Genomic DNA, 27,012 nt, shown 5'->3' with positions numbered 1-27,012 from the left:
GGATGAGATTCAGTTGCACACAGCCAAGTATCATGAAAAAGTTTTATTGACATGACATGGAAAATTTATTATGTGTTGTCAGCCTGTCAAAGTTCTCTACTAAGACACCTCTGCTTGGCTTATACATAAATTTATTTAACACTGTGTCGCTTGAGATGTGCAAGAAAAACTCTCTGACTCCGCAGAAGAACCATGAGTCCTTTACAAATTAAAAAATGTCTGATTACATTTTATCTTTGAGTGCCTCTAATGACTTTTCTCCCTCTCTCTATTCATCTGTATACTTTCAGATAAGAGGAGAGAAGAGTTGGAATTGATGATTGTGGAGTGGAATTTAAGAAGGGGATTCGTGAAGAGAAGAACTGGGAGGAGGAGGAGCAGGTGATCGAAGGAGGAAGAGGAGGAGAGGAAGAGTATGGGCCACTCGTCTGTGTGGATCTTTCTGCTGTCCCTTTCTCTCTCCCATCAAAGCGTCACAGCACAGGCTGAAGGTAAGGTTTGTCATTCCTACCAGATGTTAGACTGACTCATTGTTTTGCAAGTCACAAGTGAGTCTCTAGTCTTTGTTCTCAGGTCCCAAGTCAAGACTGACAAATCCCAAGTCAAGTCTTAAGTCCTAAACTTTGAGGTTAAAGTCCTAAACAAGTCATAATGTACATAATGTTAGCTAAGAATTAGTTTGCTAACTATGTTGACATTGGTCTTGACTTACTGTTCTTTGTGCAACTTAAAATGTCAAAAGAAGTTCCATCTGTAATTGACCCTTCGCTAAGTCCCGCCCCCTGACACAAACTGACCAATCATAACGTAGCATCAGGCCAACTCAGACCAGGGTCCGACAACAACGCAGCTGTGCTCCATTGACTTTTGCAGTCGTTTCAGATTTCCTTCATTTTCAGGCTGGTTTTGTGGATTCGGAGCTAAATGTTGTGTCTGGGGCACGTCGTGTATTAATGATACTCGTTACCTGGCGAGGTTGGAAAAAGACATACGTTTCTTCCCTGTTCCAAAACCAAAATCAGACCCTGAAAAGTGTAGGGTTAGCTAGCTAGCTGTGACATCACAGTGTGTGTAGAAGAACGGTGTCTGCATTCCCACAGAGCTCCCCGACAGCTCTGTGGGAAGGCAGACAGGTCCGACCACTGGCGGTGGCACAGGGCGCAAAGCCAGACACAGTTCATCTGCACACACTGCAATGCCACACAGCTGGTTCAATATCAGCAAGTTTCCCTTTATATTCATTGTCTTGTGAGGCGATCAGCAGTGATGTGGTGGTTCACTTTTACACTGTGATCTGTAGCCTATAGTTCGGCTTTAGCTTCTAACTATCTTTGTCTTTTTAACCTGTTGTTGCTGCTGAGTCAGTTTGACATCCTGGATATATCCTTCAAACACAGACTGTAGACCCCTCTGTCTGCTTCTCTCTGGAATCACTGTTTCATTTTTCCATAAATATGATAATATTTCTTCAGGGAGTGCAGTTAGTTACAGTGTGGGCTCCATGCTTACTCTGACAGCTTGACGGACCATCACAAAGGGGCGGGGCTTAGTGAAGAGTAATTTTCCGACCCCCACATTTTGCATACTGCAGTTTTTTTGTTGTCAACCACATGGTTTTTCTACGTAAACAAATTTATGCTTAATATCATTTTTTTTTCCAACTGGCACTTTTAATGTATCAATAGTTCTCATGCTTCTCTCCTGCAACTTGATTAGATACTGTAGGATTGGTTAAAAAAGAGGAGGGGGAATTAAGTGTCAACTCAGCATGAATAGTCTTAATGTAAGTTAATTCAGGGAATTAAGGTAAATGATTGATGGCACACTTTTTAAATAACAAACTTTTTTATCTTTGGGCTTGGAGGAAGGTGTCAATTATTTTCAAGTCCAAGTAAAGTCACAAGTCACTGGTGTCAAAGTCCCAATCAAGTAAATAAGTATTTTTGATTTTGTCAAGTCTAAAGTCATCAAATTTGTGACTCGAGTCAAATTCATGTGACTTGAGTCCACACCTCTGAATCCTACATCCAATGGACACACACAAACATGTGATTCATTCTAATGTTTCTATTATTTATTGTTTTCAACAACAAATAAAGCACCATCAAGCTTTTTTCTTTACTTGTTTACTCTCTCACTTATTCAGTCATTCATTTATACAGAATTTCAGCCAGTCCCCTCAGTCACCTTTTTCTTCATTTTGTTCTGTTTCTCAACCTTTCCCTCCCTTAGAGAAGTGACACCACCTTATGGCACCATCAGTTGCTTATTTCTGAGTCAACACCATATGTCTGATTGTCAGCAATGTGCACGGATCTATGAATTAGATGACTTGGATGCTCGGGCCAAAGAAAGGGCAGGTGCTCAATGAACACAGTCTGTACGAGCACTCCATCATTAAACCTCCACACATGGATTGGTACACGGGCAGACACTAACTCAGCTCCACTCTCTCTCCAGACTGTGTCTAGTCAGGGAATTTAAACATCTGCTAGCCTCATGTACAGTACAGCACTCTGTCTGCCAGCCTGTCAAACTCATCTCCTAGCTACAGAACCTTCGCCCCAGGTGCTATTGGATGTCGCCAAAAGGTCAATCAGCCAATCAAAAGTTAGATTTCTTCCACCTGGAACGTGGTTGGCAGAAAGTGATTGGTAAAGTTGTTGGGCAGAATTATGGTGGATATAAATAGCCCAAGGCCATATTTGAAGCTATATGCTCCCTTGTAACCGGTCATTGTTTATTCGTGACAGTGTTAATTCACATGCTGTCATATCACATCATGTGGCCTTCTGTAGCAACCCTGAGGGCTGAGTGTTTCATATTACACACAAGAAGCGGCATGTGGTCAATTTCGAGTTAATAAGCTGACTGGCACCTCAGTGTTCCATTACAGTTGAGGTTGGTAATATTTATAAGAAAAACTTTTTGTCATATTTGCTGAAACTGTCACTTTATCCAGACAGAAGTACATGGGACAGATAATCTGTGAAAAAATTATGTTCCTCTGCTTGCACTTAGGATTCTTTCACACCAGCCCTGTTTGGTTCGGGTCAATCGAACTCAAGTACGCTTGCCCCCTAAGTGCGGTTTGTTCAAGACCTTCTTGAAGAGGTGATCTCAGTCCGGTCGCAAACAAACTCTGGTGCGGTTCATTTGTGGTGAGAACGTGTTCTGACCATGATCTGAACCAACTGCAGTCACATGACACATTGTTTGGGTTAAACATGAGCATGTTACAGTCCTGGAGGATTATTAATGTGCACCTCCTCCTGTACTGCATTAATATGCACATTCAGCACATCCAATGCATCAAAACGTTGTTTTCTAGTTGGAGCCGCGCCTCGTTTTCAAACTGTATGGTTTGACTAAAATGAACAATGACAGCAATATAGTCCACGATGAGCAGCGCTAAAATCAACCTGCGTAGTTGTCCCTCCATTGTGACATTAGAAAGTGTAACATTTATCTTGCAAGTGTACTCTTCTTCAATGTATTGTTTACTTCCTGGATTTTTCCCACATGGAAGTTCTGACCAATCAAGAGCAGCTTTCTCGCACAGACATTTTATCTGATCTGCTTGTAAATGTTGCCGTGAGAACACGAACCAACAAAATTCATCCCTGATTCGGACCAAAGCAAGACAACTCTAGGTCTGAAAGCACCCTAACTCAGCTGTCAATCATGTCAATCACTGCTTACTGATCAAATATGAATCAAGATTCTGTTACTGTAGCTTTCTCATTTCACAGCCAAACAGTATGTTGACAATGCATTAGCAGAACCTTGGTTATCATTTGATCAGCGCTGTCTAGTTTTGACAGTTTGGACCTGTATTACTTTGTACCCCATTAAAACCAAATGCTGTGGCATTGTCCACCCTTATCAAAAACTACAGTTCATTGGAGCGTCGGTAGCGTAGTGAATGGTGCCGGCGCCTCATATACAGAAGTGATGCCTCGCTGCAGCGGTCACGGGTTTGACTCCAGCTCATGACCGTTTGCTGCATGTCATCCCCCCACTCTCTCTTACTCCCCCATTACACTCTCTCCTGTCAATTAAAGGCAAAAGCCTGAAAAATAATCTTTAAAAAACAAAAAACAAAAACAAAACTACACTTCTTCAAATGGCCACTAGAGGCTGGCTCCAAAAGTGAGTCAATCCCCACAGACTCCCATGTTAAAATGCTGAACTTTACTGTACAAATAAACATGTTTACAGCCTGGTGCAAAAAACAGTATTGTCTCTATAGCTAATGTTCTCATTCATTACAACTATTTTTTTTTTTTTAACTGACCCTTTGACGTTTTATTAAGGCTTAAAAGTATGCATAATTAAGGGCGTGGCCACTTTAAGTGACAGGTGGGTGCTGTCACTAACCTTAGCTGTTTTCATCACTGAACTTGACATGGCGGCCATGTTTGTAACGTTGGTGCCTTTTGGAGACTTTTTCAAGCAAATACTGGATAAAGACAATGCCTTAATGCCCGGTTAATTTTCCAAGAAGTCTGTCCACCATTTATTTGGTGAGTTAGCTTGTTAGCTAGCTAATTAGCCAGCTCGTGAATTAGCCTTGGGTATGCATAGCCAAGCTAACAATGCTAACAGGAGGGAATGCTTGACAATGTTTTTAAACCATTAATGTGTCTAAGTCTCTAGTCTTCGTCTAAGTATTTAAGGTATTAATACAGTACTTTGGACCGAAAGGTGTCTCTGTGAGGTTGGGAAATAAAAGTCTGCCAAGTTAAGTTAGCTAATGCCATGCAATGATAACATTAAATTGTCTGTGCTAACGCTAATTGAACAGTAATGCTATACTTGGCTAATGCTAAACCGTTTGCTCAGTGTGGGTGGTTCTGGTGGTGCAGTTTGTGACTTTTAGTGTCGCCAAAGATGAAGACAGGAGACAGGAAGCTGTTAAAGTGTAAAGAGGGGATGCCGGGTGTCTCATTTGGGTGGCGAGGTGAAGTTTAATGTTAAGAAACCTGTGGCTATCTTCCGGGCCAGGTATAGCAGTCGTTTCTCGCCACCTCTGCCGCATCACTGGTGCATTGGGCGGTGCCACCAGCTTAGTTTCAGCTAAGCCACCCACTGAACTAAAAATAAAAGGGTTTTCAGAAACCTATGGGTGACGTGACGTCACAGAGCCTATGTCCATCATTTATACTGTCTATGGGTTCTCTCAGCATTTTCTAACAGCATGGTTGAATTCAAGTTAGAGCCACAACATCAAGAGTAGAGTAGTAGGTTTACCAGCCCCAGACAAGTTGGGTACATGGCATTGCAAACAGATCCTGCGGGAATGACTGTTCATTTGTCACATTTCATTTAATATTTCTGTCCTACACTTTGTAGCCGCTGTGCAAATTACTGCAATTACTTTCCTCTACTTCTTAGATGAACTTTTACACTCATTTGATTAAATCTGAACCTGACGGCCCTTTGAGTTGTGCTCTCTGATGGTTTACATCTTTTCTCTTGATCTTGTTGGAGCTGATTGCAGAAGTGCATTATTATTTCTCAGATATTTTCTTTCCTGGCAGAATTTACTGCAGCGTGTGCTGTATCCACTGAGCTACATCTAAGGCGTAAATCAATGGTGGTCTAACACAGAGGTGTACACAACCTTTGAGATATCAGCATAGATAACCTTCAAGAACACCATTCCTAATCCCTCAGCATGCGTCGCCTCCTTATCCCTGGCGTGTGGTTCTCACCTGCCAGCCCAGACAGACAAACCTCTGGATAATTGATCTTGTTTTCCACCTCCAAAGAGTCTGTGTCTGTCTGACAGAGACCAGACTTCAGTTGCTTCCTTGCTCAAAGTCTCCTCCGTGTTTTATGTGTTTTTACAGAAATCTATGGAGGAGAAAATGTATTTCAATAAGTGGATAAGCCACATGTGTATGCAAGACTTGTTGGCTGCCTATATGAGGCTCAACTCAGGATGTAAAGGATGAACATTCTTGTTTATATTGTTTGTTTGCATAAGTGGCTTTAACTGTTTTGAATTCTTTGTTGCTGAATATATGACACTGAAGCTTCCATGTGGGTAGAGATCGTAGCTCAGCACCAGAGAAGACTCCAAAATGGTATTCCCAATGATATGTTGTTTCCTTGGTGTGTGGCCAGAGATGTACAGGTGTGTGAGGGAGAACATAATGTTAGGTCGCCATGGGCTGGAGACATATGTCTCCCCCAGTGAATCCTGGGATTGCAGCCAAAGGAAGAAAGGCGAGATAATAGAGGCGGGAACACTCTGTAATGAAATAGAGGACAGCAGAGAAGCTGAATTATCACTTACAGAACAATCAGCGGTGCCTATCTCTTATTCACGGGCCTAATCAATGCTGTCGTCACTGTGGTTTATTGCATATGTAATGCCAGAATATTGACTCAGAGGGTGGTTGCACACGCAGCAGATTTCTGTGTATGTGTGTGCTTGTACAGTACTGTATATCAATGTGGGAATGTGTGCATCAGAGACAGAGTTGCAAGAGCTAATGTATGTGCGAGTGTGTGTGTGTGCATGTAGTCAATGCATCAGTGTACCTTTTTGTGCGCCTGGCTTTTTAACTCCACATTAGAACGCATCTGAATTGTGCCAAACGCAGCAGATCCTTATGTTAAATGCGTTTGTTTGCTTGAGCAAGGGGACTGACCCTGATTTTGGGTGTGTTTACCTTATTATTCTAAGCGTTCCTCATCGCTGTACTAAAGTTTTATTGCTGGAGTGCTCAGAATATTGATAGTCTCTTTGGCTCACTTGTGTCTCATTAAACATTCATGGGGATTTGTGCTGTGCTCTGGCTGCATGACAGAAGCAAGTAACAGGGCAAATCTCATCTTGATAGAACAAGACTGCTATCTAGTGGTCAGCGTAGGAAGGAAACATACAGCTTAATTACCAGCCATACCCTTTAACCTTAAAAAAGATTTACTTTGGATTGCCCAAATTAATTTGATTATACATGGTTAGAGCAAGAGCATACAGCTGTCATGAAATTTCCAAACATGAATTCCACTGCTCCTCCGTCCTTCCGTGAAATTTGTGCACACACTAATTCACCCATTGCTCCCTCAGCATGCAGGACGGTGGTGCAGGCAGACATAGTGTTTCTGGTGGATGAGTCATGGAGTGTGGGCCAGACCAGCTTCTCCAGTGTCAAAGACTTCATCTCAACCATCGTCTCCTCCTTCAAGGACAGTGTGGTGGGACCTGAGGGGGTCCGCTTTGGAGTCACTGTCTTTGGGGATATCGCAAGGTAAAACTCAAATGCAAACATGGGAACAACATAACAAAGCATAGCGCTCAGCACAGACCTATCTGACTTATTGCCATCAAGCCATGTAAAGGAATACTTCACCCACCAAATGACCAGAAAACCAAACCATATCTCAAACACTATTATTTACTGACTTGTTTTTGGATTATACAGAGCATTGTCATGTTTACACATGATCCAGTTTTGCTCTCCCTGTAATTCTCTCCTCGCAGGATGCGGATTGCTTTGACAGACTACAGCTCACTGGAGGAGGTGCTCAGAGCCATCAGAGATCTCCCCTATGAGGGTGGATCCAGGAGGATTGGTGATGCCCTTCAGTTTCTGGTTGACCCCGTGTTCAGCCCTGTCATCAGTCGAGACCATGCCCCAAAGGTACAATGTTTCAACTGGGGAGATCTGAAAACCCATCCAGGATGACTGCGTCTGTCTGCCATACATTACTTGCATAGAAAATGCTATCCTGTACCCTTTAAACAGTCCCACAAGCTGACTCCACTTACCATAGGTGGAATCGCAACAGCAAAGGTGATAGAAGTAAAATCACTTAAAAATAAAGGTCTTTCTTCTTCTTCTTGCACATATGTTAAAAACTGGCTTAAATCTTTTTTAAATGTGTGACAAGGTTTGGACATACAAGCAACAGGGAAGTGATTGATTCAAGATTACAACCCACTCCTCAAAGACTGCTGCCTCCAGCTGGCCACTAACATGCATATGTTGTATGTTCTGTCCCTGTGTGAATGGAAATGACTAGTTAGAAATCTGCACTTGTACTCCAGAGAACATTGTGGAAAAAACAAACTAGTGTACCATTTTCACACCACTGTGAGTCTGATGAAACGGTCCTGCTTTATGCTTGGAATACAAACTGAGAGTATGTCTGATAGAAAGTTACAACTGGCTCCGGATTTGTTCTGCTTTGGTTTGTGTTTTGCTTGTGGAAGAAGAACAAGGAAAGATGGAGGCAGTACATTTTGTCTCTGTCACAGAGTTAACACGCTCAGTCGGCTCAATGGCTGTCGGAAAGGAAAGACTAGTGCCATGGTGCCAGACACATCGCAGAAAGTCCAAGATGGTCATCCAAAGATACACAGTGATGGAGATTAACATTCTTTGTCACATAGTCCTAAATAATTCTGCATCCGATTAGTGCAACTCTTTCCTTTGGACGCTTATCCAGGGGTGCCACCAAAGGGGGTGGCCAGAGGGGGGCATTGCCACCCTGATACAATTTAAACTAGACAACCTATGGCATCCATTGGTACTATGTCATACTAGCTTGTCAGGAAGGGGGGTAAATAATACCATTTTTAAAAGGGTCCCTTGAACTCTCACCTCAAGAAATCTGAATGAAAATAGGTTCTATGGGTACCCACGAGTTTCCCATAAACCTGAGAAGGCTCTGAGTAAAATGTTTTGTTCCTTAAAATCAATGTATTCCTCAAATTAAAGGAACAGTGTTTACGATTTAGGGGGCGGTGGCATCAAGTATTAAGGATTGCAGATTGCAAACAGCATGAACTTCTCCCGGTTAAAATTCCTTCAGTGTTCATTGTTAAGGAGGTTTGTGGAGGCAACTTCTCCCCAGAGGTCTCTTCCTCTCCAAAACAAATGGATCAGGTGATTAAAACCAGTAAAAACACTTAATAAAGCAGTTTCATGTTACAAATCAGTGTTTCTCCAACACTAGCCCAGCACCTGCTATTGTGTACTTACTTTTTTTCTCTGATAATGTATGCTTACCTTATTTCTGATCCAGACTTTCAGGAGGTTTTAATTGGGAGCCAAATTATTTGTAGAGATCTCGTTGTCTTCAAAACAAATGGAGCTGGTGAGTTAAACCAGTAGGAACACTGATTAAAACAGTTTAACGTTAAAAAAGTCTATGTTTTTCTGATGCTCTTGTCACGAAGGTGCTGCTAACTATGATGTTTATCATGAAAATGCAAGTGTTAGTCCCTTCCTAGGGCCAGTGTTTGTGCTTTCTGTCCTGGGTTACTGTAGAAACACAGCATGACATGGCGATCTCAGAGGAGGAGCACCTATGTAGATTTCAATGGCTCATTCTTACTGTAGGTAACAAAGACACAACGATTCTTATTTTCAGGTGGTTATACACCAGAGAAAACATAACTATTATACTTTATACCATTTCTACCAATATATCCCCCTAGATCCTACTCACTGGCTCCCTAAAGTTGTATATCTGTCTTTTTAAGGAAAAGGACACCCAGTCTATTTGAAGAGCAATGATTCCCCTAACACATACAGATACATAACACAATTAAATAGAATTGCTGTGGAACTCAAAATGTTAGCTGTATTGGTATTAGTCCATACACATCAGATGATAAGTAATATTACCTGAGAAATGAGAAACCTAAGTATATCAGTATTTGATTCCTTAATTCTCATATTGACATAATTATCAACTAGCCTATCGACTTCAACAGCATGTTAGAATCCCTGAAATTCAGTCATGGCTTTTGGTTTTGGAGTGCCACCCTAAGTTTTTCAGTAGCCCCATCTGGCTACTCCTAAAAATGTGTGAGTGCACCACTGCCCTAACCAAATTGCATTAGTCAGAAACTTATCTAAACTTGTCTCACAAGTGCCTCGTCAAGTATCCCAAAGCTCCTCCATTAGCTCTCCATTGTGTAAATTTCTCTGACAGTCTAACACTGCCGTGTAGTCTCAGTATAACACAGCTGGTTAGCATTCCAATCACCTCGCTATCTCTGAGTGTGCGTGCGAATCATCTTGCAGCAGCACACTTGACGTGGGAAGGCAGAGAATTGAGGATTAGGCTGATATATTGAATTGTACAGCCGGAGCACATGCGAGAAAAGCAGCTACATTCTCATATTGATGCTTTCCAGCCCCCTTTCTTCATTGACTGAGGGATGAACTGTGAATGAACTGAGTAAATTTTCCTTAATGGGCAAATTATCAGACTCTGTTGTGAGCCAGCATCATTGAATTCCACTTTGTCTTTGGGGTTTGATTTGTTTAATTACGTATTCAATTATGAGTTAAACCGTGTCAAAAGTCCCCGGGGGCTTTTTGAGCATAACTGTGTTTGTAAGGATGTTCTTTTTATCCAAACAAAATGTTGTTTGGAGGGTGGATAAATAATGAAAGCAAAAACCAGCACATTTTTAGACAGTTAATTGCAGAAGCTACAACTTAAACTATCCAAATTATTCTTCAAACCATCAGGTTATAGTTTAATATGGGTCACTGCATGAGTAAGATAATGTTATGTTATGTTTAATGACTCTGCTTGACTGATTCCTATGTCTCACCCCTGTACAGATAGCTGTAATGATCACAAACGGACGTTCAGACGACCAGGTGGACGCCGCAGCCAGAGCTGTAGCTGACAATGGGATTTCTCTCTTTGCAGTAGGTGAGTGTGGAAGTTAGTATTGTGAATTCCTTCAACATCCCCACTGCAGCGGCCCCTCACATTTTATCCCAGCTCTGCCGGCTTATCTGCAGTGTTTGCAGTCAGAATTTCATGTCCCGTACATTTGAATTCATTGGATTCAGTGTGGGTTTTTGTGACTGTGCGTGTGATTCTCGTTTCTGAGCATCTGAGTGCACTCATGCACGTGTATGCACTGTGTATATGTGCGTACACATAACAGCCTCTACTAAATATGTATTCAGCTCCCTATAGTGTATCTGTAAAAGTTCCCTTTCTTTTTGATTGACCGTCTTCAGCAAAGCTTCTATATCCTACACCTTTCCCCCGCTCATGAATACACGCTACTGTTTACCCACAAGTTTCCTTACATTCATCTTACCCTCTTTCTCCAACACACACGCATGAGCACACACGCCCACAACTTACTCTCCTCAGCTGGGAGCGGTGCAATAATTACTGCTCATTAGCCGATGGTGTGCTAATCGCAGCCATTTTTCATTAGGCAATTCAGTGTCCCCCATCTGCACCTCTGACTCCGAAGCTTGCTCCTCTCGTTCATCAGTCCTGCAGAGAAGCTCCACACGCGTCTTGTGTACAACTGCAAAACCAATATGCCTGTAGAGCCTCTGTAGCATTGATAATGTGTGTAGATATGTGCATGTTCTTTACATAAAAAACAGCTATCAAGAAAACAAATGTTTATCTTGTTCAGGTGCAGATTTCAGGTAATTGCGGATCAGATCACCCAAAAGAATTGCAACATGTTTATCTGCTTCAATTTAAATTTCTTCTTTATTACATAAATACAGTGCAGCTTTTATCCCAGATTGGGTCTTTCTCATGTGTTTGTCAGGGCCCACTTCCACAATCTTGAGCCTGACAAACACACACAATACTGTACCTTAAGATAAGTGCCAGAGAGTGTTTGATTGAGCCCAAATATGTCCACAACATGCATTTGTATGGGTATGTGCATCTTTTCATGATTTAAAATAAATCACTCTCAGTACCACAGCTCCCCCTGGTGTTGTCTGTGGGAAAGTATGTGGAGAAAATGCAAAGAGAACATGAACGACAGCACATAAATGTTGCTCTGTAACTGCTGTTCACTTGTTTCAATTATGCATTAATCAAGCAAGATTCAAGTCAAGATTACTGTTACCTTGTCTCCTGGTTTTTTTTTGTCCATCCTGTGACCAGGTCTTTGGGGAGCTGACGATTCAGAGCTGAGGAGGATTGTGTCAGAGCCACATGAGGAGCACCTATTATTGGGCACTGACTACTCTCACCTTGAAACCATTCTTCCCAAACTGTCCCGCAGAGTGTGTTTTACTGCTTCTGAGCCACCGCTTCCTGTGAAAACCTCCCCACCTGGTGAGTCAGTACACACACAGTATGAAAGCAAACTCCGTCGTAGCAGAAAAGCCGCCCCCATACTGACAGCTGTTTGCATTTTTATATTGATGGTTGAAAAGTATGTTAAAAATAATAAAAGCTGGGCTAGGCAGAAATATGCAAAAGGAAAAAAAAGAAAACAAAAAAACAAAAACAACACAGAATTTGAAAATACACCCTCCTCCTGCAGCTCTCCCCTCTCTGTCTTGACCAAGGACCACAGGCACATGCACAAGCTTTGTACATAAACTAGCTAGCCACCCCACATTCTCTCAGTCTTGCTCCCCGCTGCTGTGGACCTTCAGTCGGAGGCTGTAGCAGCTTGAATTTGGCCAGCACAAACCCCCCAGCGCTGGGGTCACAGTGGGCTGGTGCTGGGTCTAACCTGTGCAACAGCAGCCATAGGAAAGTTTCCTGATCCAACAGGGGACTCCTGAGGCTGGGGTTTGCGCTGGCTGGATTCAGAATGCTGTACATGCTAGCTGGGGTCTGTCTCTAGAAATGCTGCATGCTCTACTCCTGGCAAAGTGGTCTGTAGCAGTGGAGAGTGAGGTAGAGGACACACTGTGATTCAAGGCTCTAGTTTATGTTAGCTACATGAATGTGAACATGAAGCTGTAGCTGTTAGCCTTTGGCTTCTGTTAGCAGAGGGCTAAACTATCAGCAACATTGTCTCTCTGTCTCTAAAAAGCTTTTTCCTCTTTGGGCTGCTTTGCAGTGTAGGCAGTTGCTGCCAATTGCTGCATGATTGAATCAGACTGTCACCGAAGGATGCGCATTTACATACAGTATGCAGTATTTGTAGAAAAGCCAATAGGAACACCCTCTCTCTGAAATGACCTGTTACTGGCTAAAGTCTCCCATCAGGGGCCTGAAAAAGAGCCAAGAGGAGGTGCAGAATCTAGTTTCTTTTCCGTTCACTTAGATTATAAAAGCTCAACATTTATTGTGGGATTTTGCCCAGTGATGCCAAAATGAAACTGCCTACCCCATCTTTAATAGTTGTCTCTCATTTCCCTCTGCTCTGCAGCTTTCTCACACAGACAGATTTACCTTACAGACAAATTATACATCCAGACCAAGCATATATATTTTTCGTCACATCCCTCTGTCTGTACCTTCTCCCAATAGTCAAAGAGCCTGTGGTGGGTCCCAAAGACCTGCAGGTCAGCGAGTTGGCCCACAGTTCCCTCAGACTGACATGGAGCCAGGCCACAGGTGATGTCACTGGATATCGTCTCCTGATCTACCCTCTCAGCTCCGGTGGGCACCTCCCCCCACAACAGAGACAGGTGAGGGATTGTGAGTGTGCATGATAATAGTTGTGTTGCTATTGAGCTGGACTGAAGTCTTATTTTCCTCTATCAAAACATCCACTTAAGTCCCATCCCTCAATTGGTCATCCTTAGGACTGCATGTCACATCTGTGTCGAGCACATATACTGAACTTAAATGCAGGAAGTCTCCTGTTACTGCAGCCTGAGCTATTTGTGTAATTCCAATGCCTAATTTATGTTTGGGCACTTTTTGAAGACAGAAATGACGTATTTTCGGGAGAAAAAAGTGCTACTCTACTTTTCTTTTATGTCAGGCACCTGGAGAATTTTGTTATGTTGCAGACATTGTCATATTTTGTCACACAGTGTGATTGGTAGTATTACTGTTGTCGCCATGGAGAAAGTAGTTTTAAATCCACACCGACTCTGACCTGCATAGTCTGTCAACACAGCTGCACAGCTGAGAGGACAGAGACGGGCCCATTATACATGTATGGGCCGACCAAACTGTCTTTGCCAGACTGACTGACAGCAGACATTTACTGAACCAAAATATTTTACAGCGCCACGGGAGGAAATCAACAGTGTTTGTATTCACTGATTTTATTTATCAGCCCACCGTAGTGAGTGAGGGGAATCTGCCTCTCACAGACAGACACTGGGAGCTGATCAATCAATAAATATATGGCAAATAAGATAAAATCACATGTACACTGGGATATTTGTGCAATTTTCAACAGCTCGTTAATACAACAGAAATACACTTGGACCTTGAAAACATGTAGGGCGTCTCTGGTTATCATGAAGACAACTGAAACCTTTCGCCAAAGCTTAAATTAAAAACCTCACGCTGCTCTTAAATTCCTGTCAAGCGGCACTCTTCAAAAGTGTTGCGTGCCCAAGCATAAATCAGCCTTGACTTTCCAAAGCTTGCAACAAATATTGCATTAATGGGACTAACGTGATGCCAATTTCTCCAAAATATTCTGCTTGCTTATGTGTTTTCATGTTGATACTGCAGCTGTACCCTTGACAGACACAGAGAATTATGCGACAGTGCCAAAGGAGGAATATTTTGCATTATGTTTTAAGGCACAACATTCCACCTAATTTGAATGTAATGGAGGAGAGGATATTGGACACAAGTGTAAACAAAGCACAAGGATGCTGGATGATTACTGAGGTAGACACTTAATATGGGAAGTGAAGATATAAATATGTTTTTGTTATTTATTAGTTATTTGTTTTTTATTCAAGTACATGTTTCTATCTGTGCGTCAAGACACATGAACTTAGCTCCTCTGATTCTGCTGTCTGTAACAGGTTGATCTAAAGGCAGATGTGAGCACAGCGTTGGTGATGGAGCTGAGTCCCAAAACAGACTATTCCCTCACTGTCTACGCCATCTACCCCAGCCTCATAGGAGACTCTGCAGCAATCACCGTCCAAACAAGTGGGTGTCACGTGTCAGTGCATGCTTGTGCACCTTTTAGATAATACACCAATACTTCTGCACATCTGTTTGGATTTACCCTGAGCAATAACCTTTTTGTCTTGTAGCCCCGTTGCCTCAGGTGTCAAACTTCCGTGTTATTGAGGAGGGCCTGTTCTCTCTGCGCCTGGGCTGGACGCCTCCTCTAGGAAAGCTGAATGGATACAAGATCTTCATCCCAAGACGTATGCTAACATTACATCAAACAGTTATTATTTGACACCAGACACATTGCAAACCACTATACAAATATGTTTTTACAATAGTTATCATCATAAATTGTACAGTTCAAGCGTGAAAGAGGGGAGAGAGGGGGGCTAGAGGCTCGAATCGAGTGTGTGGCTGCTGTGGCGAGGACAGTGCCTTTGTATATTGGACACCTGCTCTACCCACTAAGCCACCAGGTGCCCCTTGGGTAACGGTTCTTCTGTATTTTTGTTTTGCAGCCAACCGCCCAGGATTTATTTATGAGAACATGCTTCCTGGAGACACCTCTTCTCATGTGATTGACAGCCTGGAGGAAGATAAGAAGTACACCATCAGTATTTATGCTGTTTACCCCCAGGGACAAAGTGAAACAGTTTCAGTAGTGGGCAAGACATGTAAGTTTTTCAGCTTTGATGAAAACACCATAATTATTTATTTGCAAGTTTATTTGGCAGGGACCACACATAAAATCTTTAGAAGTTAACTTTCCAACTTTCTCCCACTCAAGTCAATTTATTTAGCACATATAAATATTTACACTTACAAAACATTGACAGAAAAAGAGCTTAGACAGCTGCAACAATCAACAGTTGCACAAAAAAGTCATGTGTAAGTGTATAAAAAGCTAAAATATAAGGAAGCAAACGACTAAGTGTAGTACCATAAATTATCCACAGTGTGGTGCTGTTGTTCTAGAAAAAATAGCAGCACTAGGTCTATTAGATGGAGTAGGACTAATTTATCTCTGTTAAATGTCATACCAGAGAAACATCTCTTCAGCCTTTGCTTTGATTTAAATTAATTGAGATTTGTATGGATATTATTTTTCATTTTATTGTGTTAATTAACCTTTTTCTCTGTCAAAAATCTGATTGAACAATTTGACTTCTATCATTACTGTAATGACATATATGTAGTGACATATTGAATTTGTGTGTGACTATGTGTGTGTCTGTGTGGATTTGCGTGTGTTTCACAGTAAAGCTGGTGCAAGTTAAGAAGTTCCTTGTCCAAAACGCCACCACAGACACCGTCCAGGCTAGGTGGGCATCAGTTAAGGGAGCCACAGGATACCGTCTGACATGGGAATCCCCAGGTACTGTTGTTTACTCTTTGCTACGTAGTTAAATGCAAGGGTTTAGCAGATAGGATATAATCTTGGTTTGCTCAATGAAACCGAAAAGTGTGATATATATGAGTCTGTGTGTCTTACTGTGTTTTTCAGATGGCCACATAGCGAACGTGAACCTCGGGGACAACTTTAACTTCTACATGATCCAGGGCCTCCACTCAGCCTCTGAGTACACTGTCACCATCAACCCCATCTTTGGAGATATTGAGGGGCCCATCACAACCGCTAAAGTCAAGACATGTAATTAGGATGCTTGTTTGGAAGTGTAAAAATACAGACATTAGTGGTTACAGTATAATGGACATAGACAAGATTAGGTTTGAAGATGCCATTTCTGTTTTTCTCTTGGTTTCTCTCTGTGTCAGTGGAAAGCAGTGCAGTACAAACTTTGAAAGTGTCTGCTGTGAGCACCAGTACTGCGGTCATCTCATGGAACAGTGTCCCAGGAGCCACAGGATACAGACTGGCCTGGGGACCCACTCCAGGTGATTTGTTTTTCCATACACATGTGCTGGCTTTGCTTGACTCAGTTTGACTCTGTGCGTCAGCCCAGCACAGCAGGGATTTGCATCTCCATTACAACAGGGCTACCTGCTTGAAGTTGTATCTTAAAGTGATGACGACTTTTCTTAGTCGGTGACGTTTAAAAGCAGCGGGCTGAGTGTTTTTCCATCACACGGCACGGCAGGTAAAAGAAATGTACCTGCTGGAGGTTAGCTGACCGCAGAGGTGCAGTAAGAGCCTATTCATCTTCATCTTCATGTGGCTGTTTCTGCTTTTACTTTTCCTCCCTGCAGTAGGCTTTTTTTATTGAAGAATAGTCACTTACAAAGTTCCACTACTTCGGTGATGAAAACATTTAACTTCCTATAAATTCTTCCAAATAGAAGTGCCGTTATTTTGATGTGTAAAAGCTTTTATATTCATGCTGCAAAATAAGGAATTATCAGCAGTAACTTAAGAAGACTCCCATACAGCTGAAAGCAAACATGAAACAGTAAAATAAAGCAGATATCTAAAGTACAAATAGGACGCAGGAGAGAAACTAAACTTCAAACCACAGAGATTCAGATAGAGACTGAGAACTGAACACACTGAGACTTTAAAAAATACTTTTCTTTGGTCTCCTGCAAGGACATCAGTTGAGTCTTGCAACACATGCTTGTTTGATGTGGACATAAGGGGAGAAGGGGGGGTCCTCAGGGGTTGGCTGCGGACGGCGAGACATCACCGCTACCTGATTAAAGGTAGTGCGATGTGCTTTTGGCCCGACTCTGGAGATGGTCTATCTCAGTGCACCGCAACATGTCTAAACTGACAGTGGAAACCCAAATTACCATGGCATGGTGTGACTCTATGCTGATAGAAAAGCCCTATTACTCTGTCTCTCTTTCAGCTTTCTTGTTTTGTTTACGCCATAAAAGTATATATCCATACGGTGATAAGATCTGGTTCTTGTCAGGTGTGGAAGAAGTATTCAGATCCTTTACTTATGTAAAAGTGCTAATACCACACTGTGAAGATACTCCACAACAAATACAAGTCCTGCATTCAAAGCCTTACTTCAGTAAAAGTATGTAGTTTTTATCAGGAAAATGCACTTAAAGTATGAAAAGTGAAAGTGCTCATTGGGCACTTAATGTTTCGCATTGATATGCTATATGCTCATGGGTAGTTTAATCTAGAGCAATGCATCATATTGTATAACATATGTTTGTATGTGTATCTCTAAAAAGTCAACTTTTCCTGTTATAGACTTTGTGGTGATGCATTTTCCAGCTGAACCAAGAGGGTTTTTAAAGAGTTAGGGCCTGTCCCAATACCCACACTTCCCCTAGAAATACACACTTGCACTTGGTTGTGCGCGTTCACGTTTAGGCTAGTGGTGTCCCAAAACAGAACTGAGGTAGTGGAAATGGTTTCCAACACTTAAAACCCAACCTAGATTCCAAGGGAGCCCTGACCCACACTTTCAACAACGTGGAAGATGAAATTTCCCATAACACCTTACAAAGTCAGCAACTCCGGCAAGTTTTGGAAAACAATTTTTGACTGTACGATTGGAATGCAGCCTATAGAAACAACAGATAGTTGGACTAATGTAAACTCATCAGCAGCTCGGTTGAACACAGCGTCAAAATATTCAAACAAATCGACTTACCCGAACAAAATCGATCAGAACTAGAAGATGTCGTAGGCGCCTCCTGTTTTCAGCATTTCTTCTCTGTTGATTCATCAGACGGAGAAGAATAAACATAGCACACGCCACAACACAAGCGCTGGAGCCAGCATTTTCATTGCGTTGCTAGTACGCGTGACGTATGCCTGCACGTTGACCACGCTGATTTGCATGAAGTGGTGTCCCATTTCTTAGAGAAAGATCTCTACCCTAATATTTCTCACTTCCCTCATCAAGGGTTTAGTGATGTGACGTTCGCGAACAAGCCGAGTCTTTGAACCGGCTCTTTGAAGTGAACGAATGAACCAGCTCTTCAGAGTGAACAAGCCAGTTCCTAATTCACGTCGTGTTGATGACCCCCCTCAGTTAGAAAGGAACGATAGGAAGCTAACCCACTATCCGCTAGCACTTGCTTGTATTGACAGGCTTGTTGTTTGTAAAGGATGTTGCTATGGCTACACCAAACTCTAAAGCTGCGGAGTCTATTCTGGGTCCACATTAGAATATCCAGATCACGTGATGCGATAAATCTGCAATGCGATTCGTCGTTGAACCCACTAACACCCCCCCCACCTAACACACACACATACACAAACACACACAGCGAAAAAAAAAACAACAACAAAAAAAACCCAAACGAACGAACCGCATCTTTGAACCGGCTCTTCAATGTGAACGAGAAATCCCATCACTAAGCGTTATCTTGCAAACGAGGACACTCAATACCAAGTGGAAGATTTAAGGGGTAGAAATGGGACTGAGCCTTAAGTTAGTTTGGAGAATTTTCTCAACACACAAAGGAACTCTTTATCCTTCAGTTTATCACAAACATTCAACGTCAGCACATTTGGAGATGCATGGTTTTCACTGGACAGGAAGAATATTACAAATTGTGTGTCTGCAAAGTAACTAAAGCTGTTAAATATATATATATATATATATATATATATATATATATATATATATACATTCTGTGCTTGGTTACATTCCATCTCTGGTTCTTCTTATGATACATCTCATGACTCTTGAACCTTCTTGTATATATAAATGACGTCATTCTACTTTAAGTTTTGGGTAGAGGGTATTTGTGTTTGATTACATTTATGCATGTGTGTTGAACTTTGATTCTGATGCAAGCTTGCTCCTTTTCTCCCAGTGACAGACTCACTATGACAAGAGCTTTTGAAATGCTGCCTTTTTTACACTGGACACATCCACCCTGTCAGTCAGTCAGTCAGTCAGTCAGTCAGTCAGTCACTGGGAGGTGACAGGTGGCATGGTGACTCGCTTTGATGAAATACAAATGTTGGGGAGAAAAGGAGGAGGATGTTGTTTCCAGAGAAGCTCTGAAGCTAAGCCAGAGTTGAGATGAATGCCAGGACAGTGAGAAATAACCAAATGCAAGAAAGATTGATGCAACTGAACTTTAAATGTCATTGTTTTCAGAGTTTGTTGGTCGGGACCGTCCCAGGCAGTTGGCTCTGAACAGCAGCACCACAGAGTACCAACTGAAGAATGCAGCCCACGATACTGAGTATGTCCTGTCTCTCTATGTGCTGTTTGGATCTGTGGTGGGGCCTGGTATCAGTGCTACCTTCAGAACTTGTGAGTACCACTACTAAATATGTTCCCAACCCAACTGAAGTACCACTAAGGTGTAGGATTTTTATGCTGTATTTTTCTTTGTGTTTAGAGTTGTGTCATTCATCCAGAAAGTATCATACCAAGGCAAAATATGATACACAGGCGAAGTAGTAGTGTTTGACACCTTTGTGGTGTTTGATTGACAAGTCATATGTCCTTTATAAACACAATCCCTGTCACTTGCAGTGTGTGTGAAAGTCCAAAGGGATTTTATTTTTACTTTTTTATTTTGCCATGTTTCCTTCACCTCTGTGCCCCAGAACCCAAGTAGTGCAGAGACCTCTCCATCTCACACATGCACAGGTATTTCAATCAGGGGAGACAGAAGAATGATTTAAGATAATATTTAATATATAATATAAGTGTACAGATTAACAGGTGATTTGTGTTGATTAAGATTTAACAGAAGTCTTTGCCGCTTGGACATTAGAGGGAGATATTTTGTGATCAAGGGACATCTGAGCAGCAGCAAGATAAATTGCCCCATGGAGTCCAGACACTGGTGGGGGAGGTGGTGGTGGCTGATGACTCTGAGGGTGCTGACTGCTGAAGCTGATGTGGCTGATGAATCCGTGAAGACTAGGTGGAATGGGGAGGTTGAGGGCACGCACGACTGCAGCAAGAAAGAAATACGGCAGAGAAAGAACCACATTTAAAATGAGGAACAGTAAGATGGTAGGCCAACAGGCGGCGATAGAACCGTAACCCTAAAGCCAGACGAAGAAGAAAAACAAGAATATGTTGGCCAATCAGAAACCTGAATGCCTGTGTTCCTCAATAAAATGGAAAAGTAACTGTACAGTTATGAGTAAACATGTAATGAGTCCTGTTAGCAGGTTAGAGCCAGCACTATTTTGGCCACGTGTGCCATTGCATGAATTCCTGACACCTCACAAAGGATGCACACTCTTCACATTGCAAGCCAAAATCTCCCTGTTTTCCCTGTCTATGCGTTAACAGTGAAAAACTTAATTCTAAAAATCTTAACACTGGACAGAGTTTTACAAATGGTCCATTTCCATTGACCTAAAACAGTTTGTATATGGATGAAAGGCTGAATCGCGTTGAAAAATTTGGGTTTCAAATATTCCCTACTATATGTGGACAAGGCCTAAATTGGAATCTATGTGTTGAAAGTACCTGGAGATCACAGAATAACGTAACCCCAGGCTGCATTGTATGGGGCCAGAAGTTGTACCTAAAACCCCTCAGCTGTGATGTCACCATGTGTAAACACACCCTGAAGTACACTACTACGTCAATGCAGCATATTGAGAACTTGAATTATAGAAGGTTAGCAAATACAAGATTTTAAGCTGCTTTTAAGTTCCTGTTAAAGAAGCCCAGTCAAAATGACTTAAAAAATATATTCAAGACCAACAAAGACACCGCCACAGAAGAAACTATTGTGAATGCTAGTGGCTGATTCTGTCAAGCACCTCTCAGGCCAGTGTGTGAGTGTAAAGCAAAACACTGCTAAATGACAGGAATTCGGTGTAAGAAAGTTTGGAAAGAAATCAATCATTGACATTTGTCATGGGTCTTTCTGGTTCATATTATCAAGGACATCATGTCATTAACAGTGTATTCACAAAAACTAATAACTAAGTTTAATACTTGCTACTCTGTTTCAGCTCCGTTGGGATATGTGTCCAACTTCAAGGTGTCGTCCTACACCAGTATGTCCATAGATGTGGAGTGGAGTCCCATTGTTGGAGCGACTGAGTACAAACTTTCTTGGACCACAGGTGATACCCCAGTTTTTCTCTGCTCCAGCACAATACTGAGACTATTTAAAGGTCAATCAAACAAACTCTTTGTTTGTGTTCTTGTCAGACGACCTGCCGGCTCCTTTAAAGCCTTTATATTAAAGCTATAGATTACATTTAGAAAGACGATGAGAAAGATTTGAAAAAAGCATTCCCCCCCACACACACCCCTCCCTCTGTGCTCCACGATCCCTCCCCTCCGAGCCTCATGTCCCCCTTCCCTCGGAGCCTCCTAAGGAAACACGCTGATGTGACAATGTGTAAACATGATAGCAGTTTTAGCTTACAATGCTAAAAATTAGGCTAACGTCTCCGTCGAACAAGTAAACAAGTGTTGACAATATTGCAGACAAAAAATGTTTTGACGCCGTCTAACCACACAAGAAACTAACGGCAGCTTTCACAGTCATAAACCAGAATTGGCATACAGTTATCTATGTCACAACATCCACAATAAAAACGAAATATTACCTGTTCAACAAAAACTCTGCTGTATCAGCATCACTTTTCAGGCCCAGATCTTGCCGGAGCTTTCTCCATCGGTCAAAGGATGACCCGATGTTTACTCTGCTTTGAGCCCTCAATTTGTCGCATTTCCTCTTCGTTTCTGCCTTTTCAGAGGCAGACTTACCCTTCTTTTATGGCCTTTGCCAGTGGGGCACGCAGAGGCCGCTTGCTGCTGTTGCTCTCTTTATTTTCCATATCGAAACTCGTGTAGCTGAATCGCTCAGGGCCTTACAAACCGCTTGTACTTTCAAATGTGGAGGGGGGTTGGGACGAGGCGGGATGAGGAGCAGAGGAGTGTCAAAATGGAGCGAGGGGATTGGACAGAGGGTAAGAGAGAGAGAGTGCAAATTTGAGCAAGGAGTAACTCCCATGTGGACTGGATGGCTGTGAATGGTCAATTTCTTTGCAGACCTGCAGCCGCCAGAGAGAATGGATTTTTTTGGTTCCTTTTGCTCTTTACATTGTGTAGCTGGCACTATTGGGCCATAACCACCATCTAAATGATGTTAATAATAATGATCAATCCTTCTAAATGTAGACCATAGCTTTAAATTTGTGTCTGAAAATGTAAATAGAAGTTGTGGGAGTGACAAAAATATCCCACACGGTTTGTTGCACTGTGTTATGTGTATCTGTGTGTATCTACCGGCATGCTTACAGGTGACAGCAGCCCTCAGTCCCGTTACCTGGATCGCAGTGTTCTCTTCCATCGTATCGAAGACCTGAACCCACAGTCCACATACACAATCACCATCTGCGCGGTGTACGGCAACTCAGAGGGACCAGAAATCTCCTTATCTCAGCTCACAGGTACAGGAAGTGAGGTCTCACAGTTTGTTTTAATTCATCATGATTCATCTTTAGATCTAAATAGCTCTGTGCAGCTGTGCACCCCATTGTAATTAAATGGGTAGGGACAGCGAAGTTCCTCACCCTGCGTCACACAGCACCTTCCTGGTGTCTTTGCTTGACTGACAAGTCATGTACTTTGGTCTTCCCATTTTAACCATAGTTCCTCTCGTTGTCACTTGTAGTATGTGTCACCGAGTCCAAGTCAGCGGGGCCGCTATCATTTTATCACTGTCACTGTCAAAGTTAGTGTGTCACAGTACTCCAGACTCCAGTTGCTAAGTTTATTACACTGACAAATGATAGGGTGTGTGGATAAAGCCACACCAGCTCATTCAGCTCAGATGGTTTGGATTGCCCTAAATTTAATGATGTTTTTATCACAGTTTTTATGCATCATGATTGGAATTGATTAGAGTGTTGAAAAAAAAAAGTAATTTTTGTTATTCTTTCAAGAACTCAGTTAGGTATAAAACGACCTGACATGGTTATATTGTATTGGTTTTCAGCTGCTGTCTCAGACTCTCAGCCAATCCAGGCAGTGAGGGAGGTGAAGGTCGTGGACATTGGAGTCAACTCTTTCACCCTGTCCTGGAGGAAAACACCAGGAGCATCTGGGTACAAAATCTCCTGGATCCCCTTCCTGGGTAAGGGACTACATATACACTCAACCATGTGTGCTTACACCCTGATACTCACATGCTATACATGCATGAATGTGGACACATGCATGTACCTATGTTAAAACAGATTGATGTACACTTACAGAACAGTTAACTGCTAGATGTATAGTTCCCACACCTGGTCCTGACTAGGGCTGCAACTAACGATTATTTTCATTGTCGACTAATCTGTCGATTATTTCTTCGATTAGTCGACTAATCATTTTATCAAAAAATGTGTTAAAATGTTGAAAAATGGCGGTCTGTCTCTCCCAGACCCCAAGATTATGTCATCTAATGTCTTGTTTCGTACTCACGCCAAAGGGTTTTACTTCACCGTCATGGGAGAGTGTGTAAAGCTGCCAATATTTGAACGTAAGAAGCTGCAATAAGAGTATTTTGGGGTACTTTTATGGTACTTTTCTATAAAAATGACTCAAACCAATTAGTCGACTACTAAAATAGTCACCGATTATTTTAATAGTCGATTAGTCGACTAAGCCCTAGTCCTCCTGGCTGGTCGAGTTTAAAGGTATACCATGCAGGAATCATTGGTTACTGTACTGTACTGTATTGAAAGTGAAAGTGAAAGCCAGCCCCAGATTCACTCTCCTTTGGAACAAGCTTTGTCCATTTGGTATTTTGCATTGCTGCGTTTGTGCTTTTTCGGCACTTTGTTCACAATTTTCAAAGCTTCCGCTTGGATGCGTGCTGCTTACTGTCTGGCACCTGTCCCGACCTCACCTGCATGTGTGCCCAGAAATCTCCCAAACACAGCAAAATAAGAAGAAAATAAGAAAGTACAGGCAGAGGACAGAGTCTCTGCAGATAAATACACCACCACACCACTCACATACGTGATGATTGAGAGTTTACTGTTGTATGAGTCTATACATTGTTGGAATACTTCACTCACAAAATGATCCTTTGTATATCACTTACTCACCTCGCATTACACTGAAATCATTTACAAAAGTTGTTTTCCTCGCATTCCTCAACATTCTTCGTTTTCCACTGAGGCATGCGAGAAAAACAAAGTCTTCACAAATTCATCATAGCACAGGGTGAGTAATTTATATACAAATGATATTTTTTGTGGGTGTATTCCTTCAAAGCCAAAACTGAATAAATGGACACCCACAACTGTTTAATTCAGTCCCTCCTGAAGTGTTTCTCAGCAGTGACTTCACTTAGCGGCACTTAAACAGATCCGTCTCTGGCTAATTACATAACGTTCAGTTTTATTGAGAGAGACATCAAACATTTCTCGGATATTTGCGTCATTTTTCAATCACAGCAACTTGTTACTATACCATTGTGCATAATTGCCAGTGAAAAATATCAGTGTCTGGACTCTTGTGGCTCATTGCAATAGAGTTTCAACTATAAATAGGTACACAACAGTATTGTTTTACACTGTCATTATCTCTACATATTAGATGTTATTATTCCCTGCTCTAGGGGGTGATGAGAAGTCTGACGTGGTGTCTGCTGCTTCCACCACTTTCACCATCCACAAGCTGCGGGAGAGCTCGGCTTACAAGATCCAGGTGTCCAACATGGTGGGCAACCGGGAGGGAAGCCCAGTCCTGCTCACTGCACGCACCTGTGAGTTCAGCCTGCCCAAAACAGTGAGGAACGGTGTGACGTGTGCTCTCAGTCAGTCTCAGGGAGATGATACAATACGCCACAGTTTTTACTCTGATAAAGTAACCTTAGGCATCAAAAAGTATGTGTCATTATCAAATTTGGTGTTTGCTATTTTTATTTCTTGGGATACACAGAGCAGCAGACTCAATTTTCTGCGTCCCAACAATCCCTGGCCTTGTGTTACCTCACATAAAAATGGTCCCAATAAGTTCAACACACTGTATGACTGAGAAAATCTATCACACGTGGCCTGTGACTTGTTTCTTACTTTTGTTTGTTTTATTATTCATGTGTTTTTTCTGTTCCAGTGGATCTTCCCAAAGTGAATGACTTTGCTGCTCTGAACACGACAGACAGCAGCACTGTTCTGAACTGGACACGTGTGGCTGGTGTTTCTGGATACCTTCTCTCCTGGAGGCACATCTCAGGTCAGACCCTTAATTCAGCTTCACGTTAACATTCATGCAGTTTTCAGTCAAACAGTGAAGTGAACCCAAAGATGATTATTCCCATATACATTTTATTGCATTGCACATTGAGCCCTGTTATAAGCGCTGTAGCATTGGTTTGAAAATCACTTTAATCCATTGAACAAACTCCAAGTACAGTATGACTCTACTTTGTTCATTTTTATAGGTGTTCAGGATTCCTCAGGGTTTGAGGTGGATATGTAGCATTACACAAGTTATTGCATTGTGTATTGAGTCTCGGCATAAGCACTCCTTTGTTAAATAGGGAAATATTAAGGAAAACACTCTCAAAACAAATAATTATGTTTGCAGAGTTTTACAAGCATACTTTTTCTATGATAGGAAGTGGTTGTGACGTTAATAACAATCAGATATAAGTGAGTTATTAGTTGCTACAATGTCATCTTCTTGGTGTGTTTTTTCAGTGTTGGAGACTAAAACAGAGACCCTGGGCCCTGGTTTCAGCTCCTATAAGATCAGCGATTTGCTCTATGGAAGAACCTATATTTTTACCATCAGACCCTTGTATGGAGAAGTGGAGGGCCCTATAAGCACTGTCTATCAGAGAATATGTAAGACATTGCTTAAATGGTTTGATTAGCTCGCTGACACATCCACAAATCTTTATCTGGCATGCTACAATATGCTTTTTGATTGCATATGATACACACAAATGTCTATTTTTACACTCATATTGTTTGCTCATTATGAATCTATCCTAGTTTATTACATAGAGTTTGTTGTTTTATATGCGTCTCTCTGCTCTGTTCTCACTGCTGGGTAAATCCACAATGAACACATAGTCAGCACTCTCTTGGTTTAAACTTAAAAGCATGTTGTTCTATGATTTTAACCCCCAGGTACACCTGTTGCATACCTGTCACAACCAATGGGTAAAACTAATAATTGTTTGCGAATGTATGAGCCTGTAATGGTGTGTTTACACTACAAGTAACACAGCAACAGGCTACAATTCATTTAAAATGGAAGCCTGTGACATGAAGCTAAATACCAACTTTTGATTATGCTCAGATGAGATTCTTTGTTGCAAGCCGCAGACACA

General features: G+C 41.9%; 1 protein-coding gene across 5 annotated transcripts in view; it reads left to right on the top strand.

The window, feature by feature from the left end:
- The window catches only part of col7a1l (collagen type VII alpha 1-like), a 106,922-nt gene that overhangs the window by 10,489 nt on the left and 69,421 nt on the right, over positions 1-27,012 (top strand). For all 5 annotated transcript variants that reach the window (XM_078165083.1, XM_078165084.1, XM_078165081.1 and 2 more), the window contains exons 2-20: positions 291-491; positions 7,085-7,265; positions 7,499-7,658; positions 10,602-10,695; positions 11,917-12,090; positions 13,243-13,403; positions 14,712-14,841; positions 14,949-15,065; positions 15,327-15,482; positions 16,067-16,183; positions 16,313-16,459; positions 16,585-16,704; positions 19,845-20,003; positions 21,677-21,790; positions 22,979-23,128; positions 23,677-23,814; positions 25,291-25,437; positions 25,788-25,907; positions 26,375-26,521. In XM_078165083.1, the coding sequence (XP_078021209.1) occupies positions 416-491; positions 7,085-7,265; positions 7,499-7,658; positions 10,602-10,695; positions 11,917-12,090; positions 13,243-13,403; positions 14,712-14,841; positions 14,949-15,065; positions 15,327-15,482; positions 16,067-16,183; positions 16,313-16,459; positions 16,585-16,704; positions 19,845-20,003; positions 21,677-21,790; positions 22,979-23,128; positions 23,677-23,814; positions 25,291-25,437; positions 25,788-25,907; positions 26,375-26,521 (2,608 nt within the window). In that variant the 5' untranslated portion in view covers positions 291-415. The remainder of the gene's footprint in view (positions 1-290; positions 492-7,084; positions 7,266-7,498; positions 7,659-10,601; positions 10,696-11,916; positions 12,091-13,242; positions 13,404-14,711; positions 14,842-14,948; positions 15,066-15,326; positions 15,483-16,066; positions 16,184-16,312; positions 16,460-16,584; positions 16,705-19,844; positions 20,004-21,676; positions 21,791-22,978; positions 23,129-23,676; positions 23,815-25,290; positions 25,438-25,787; positions 25,908-26,374; positions 26,522-27,012) is intronic.

Source organism: Epinephelus lanceolatus, chromosome 23 (genome assembly GCF_041903045.1).
Source record: "Epinephelus lanceolatus isolate andai-2023 chromosome 23, ASM4190304v1, whole genome shotgun sequence".
Taxonomy (NCBI): domain Eukaryota; kingdom Metazoa; phylum Chordata; class Actinopteri; order Perciformes; family Serranidae; genus Epinephelus; species Epinephelus lanceolatus.
The sequence above is the reverse complement of the archived record's forward strand: the minus strand, read 5'-3'. Positions and strand labels throughout refer to the sequence as shown.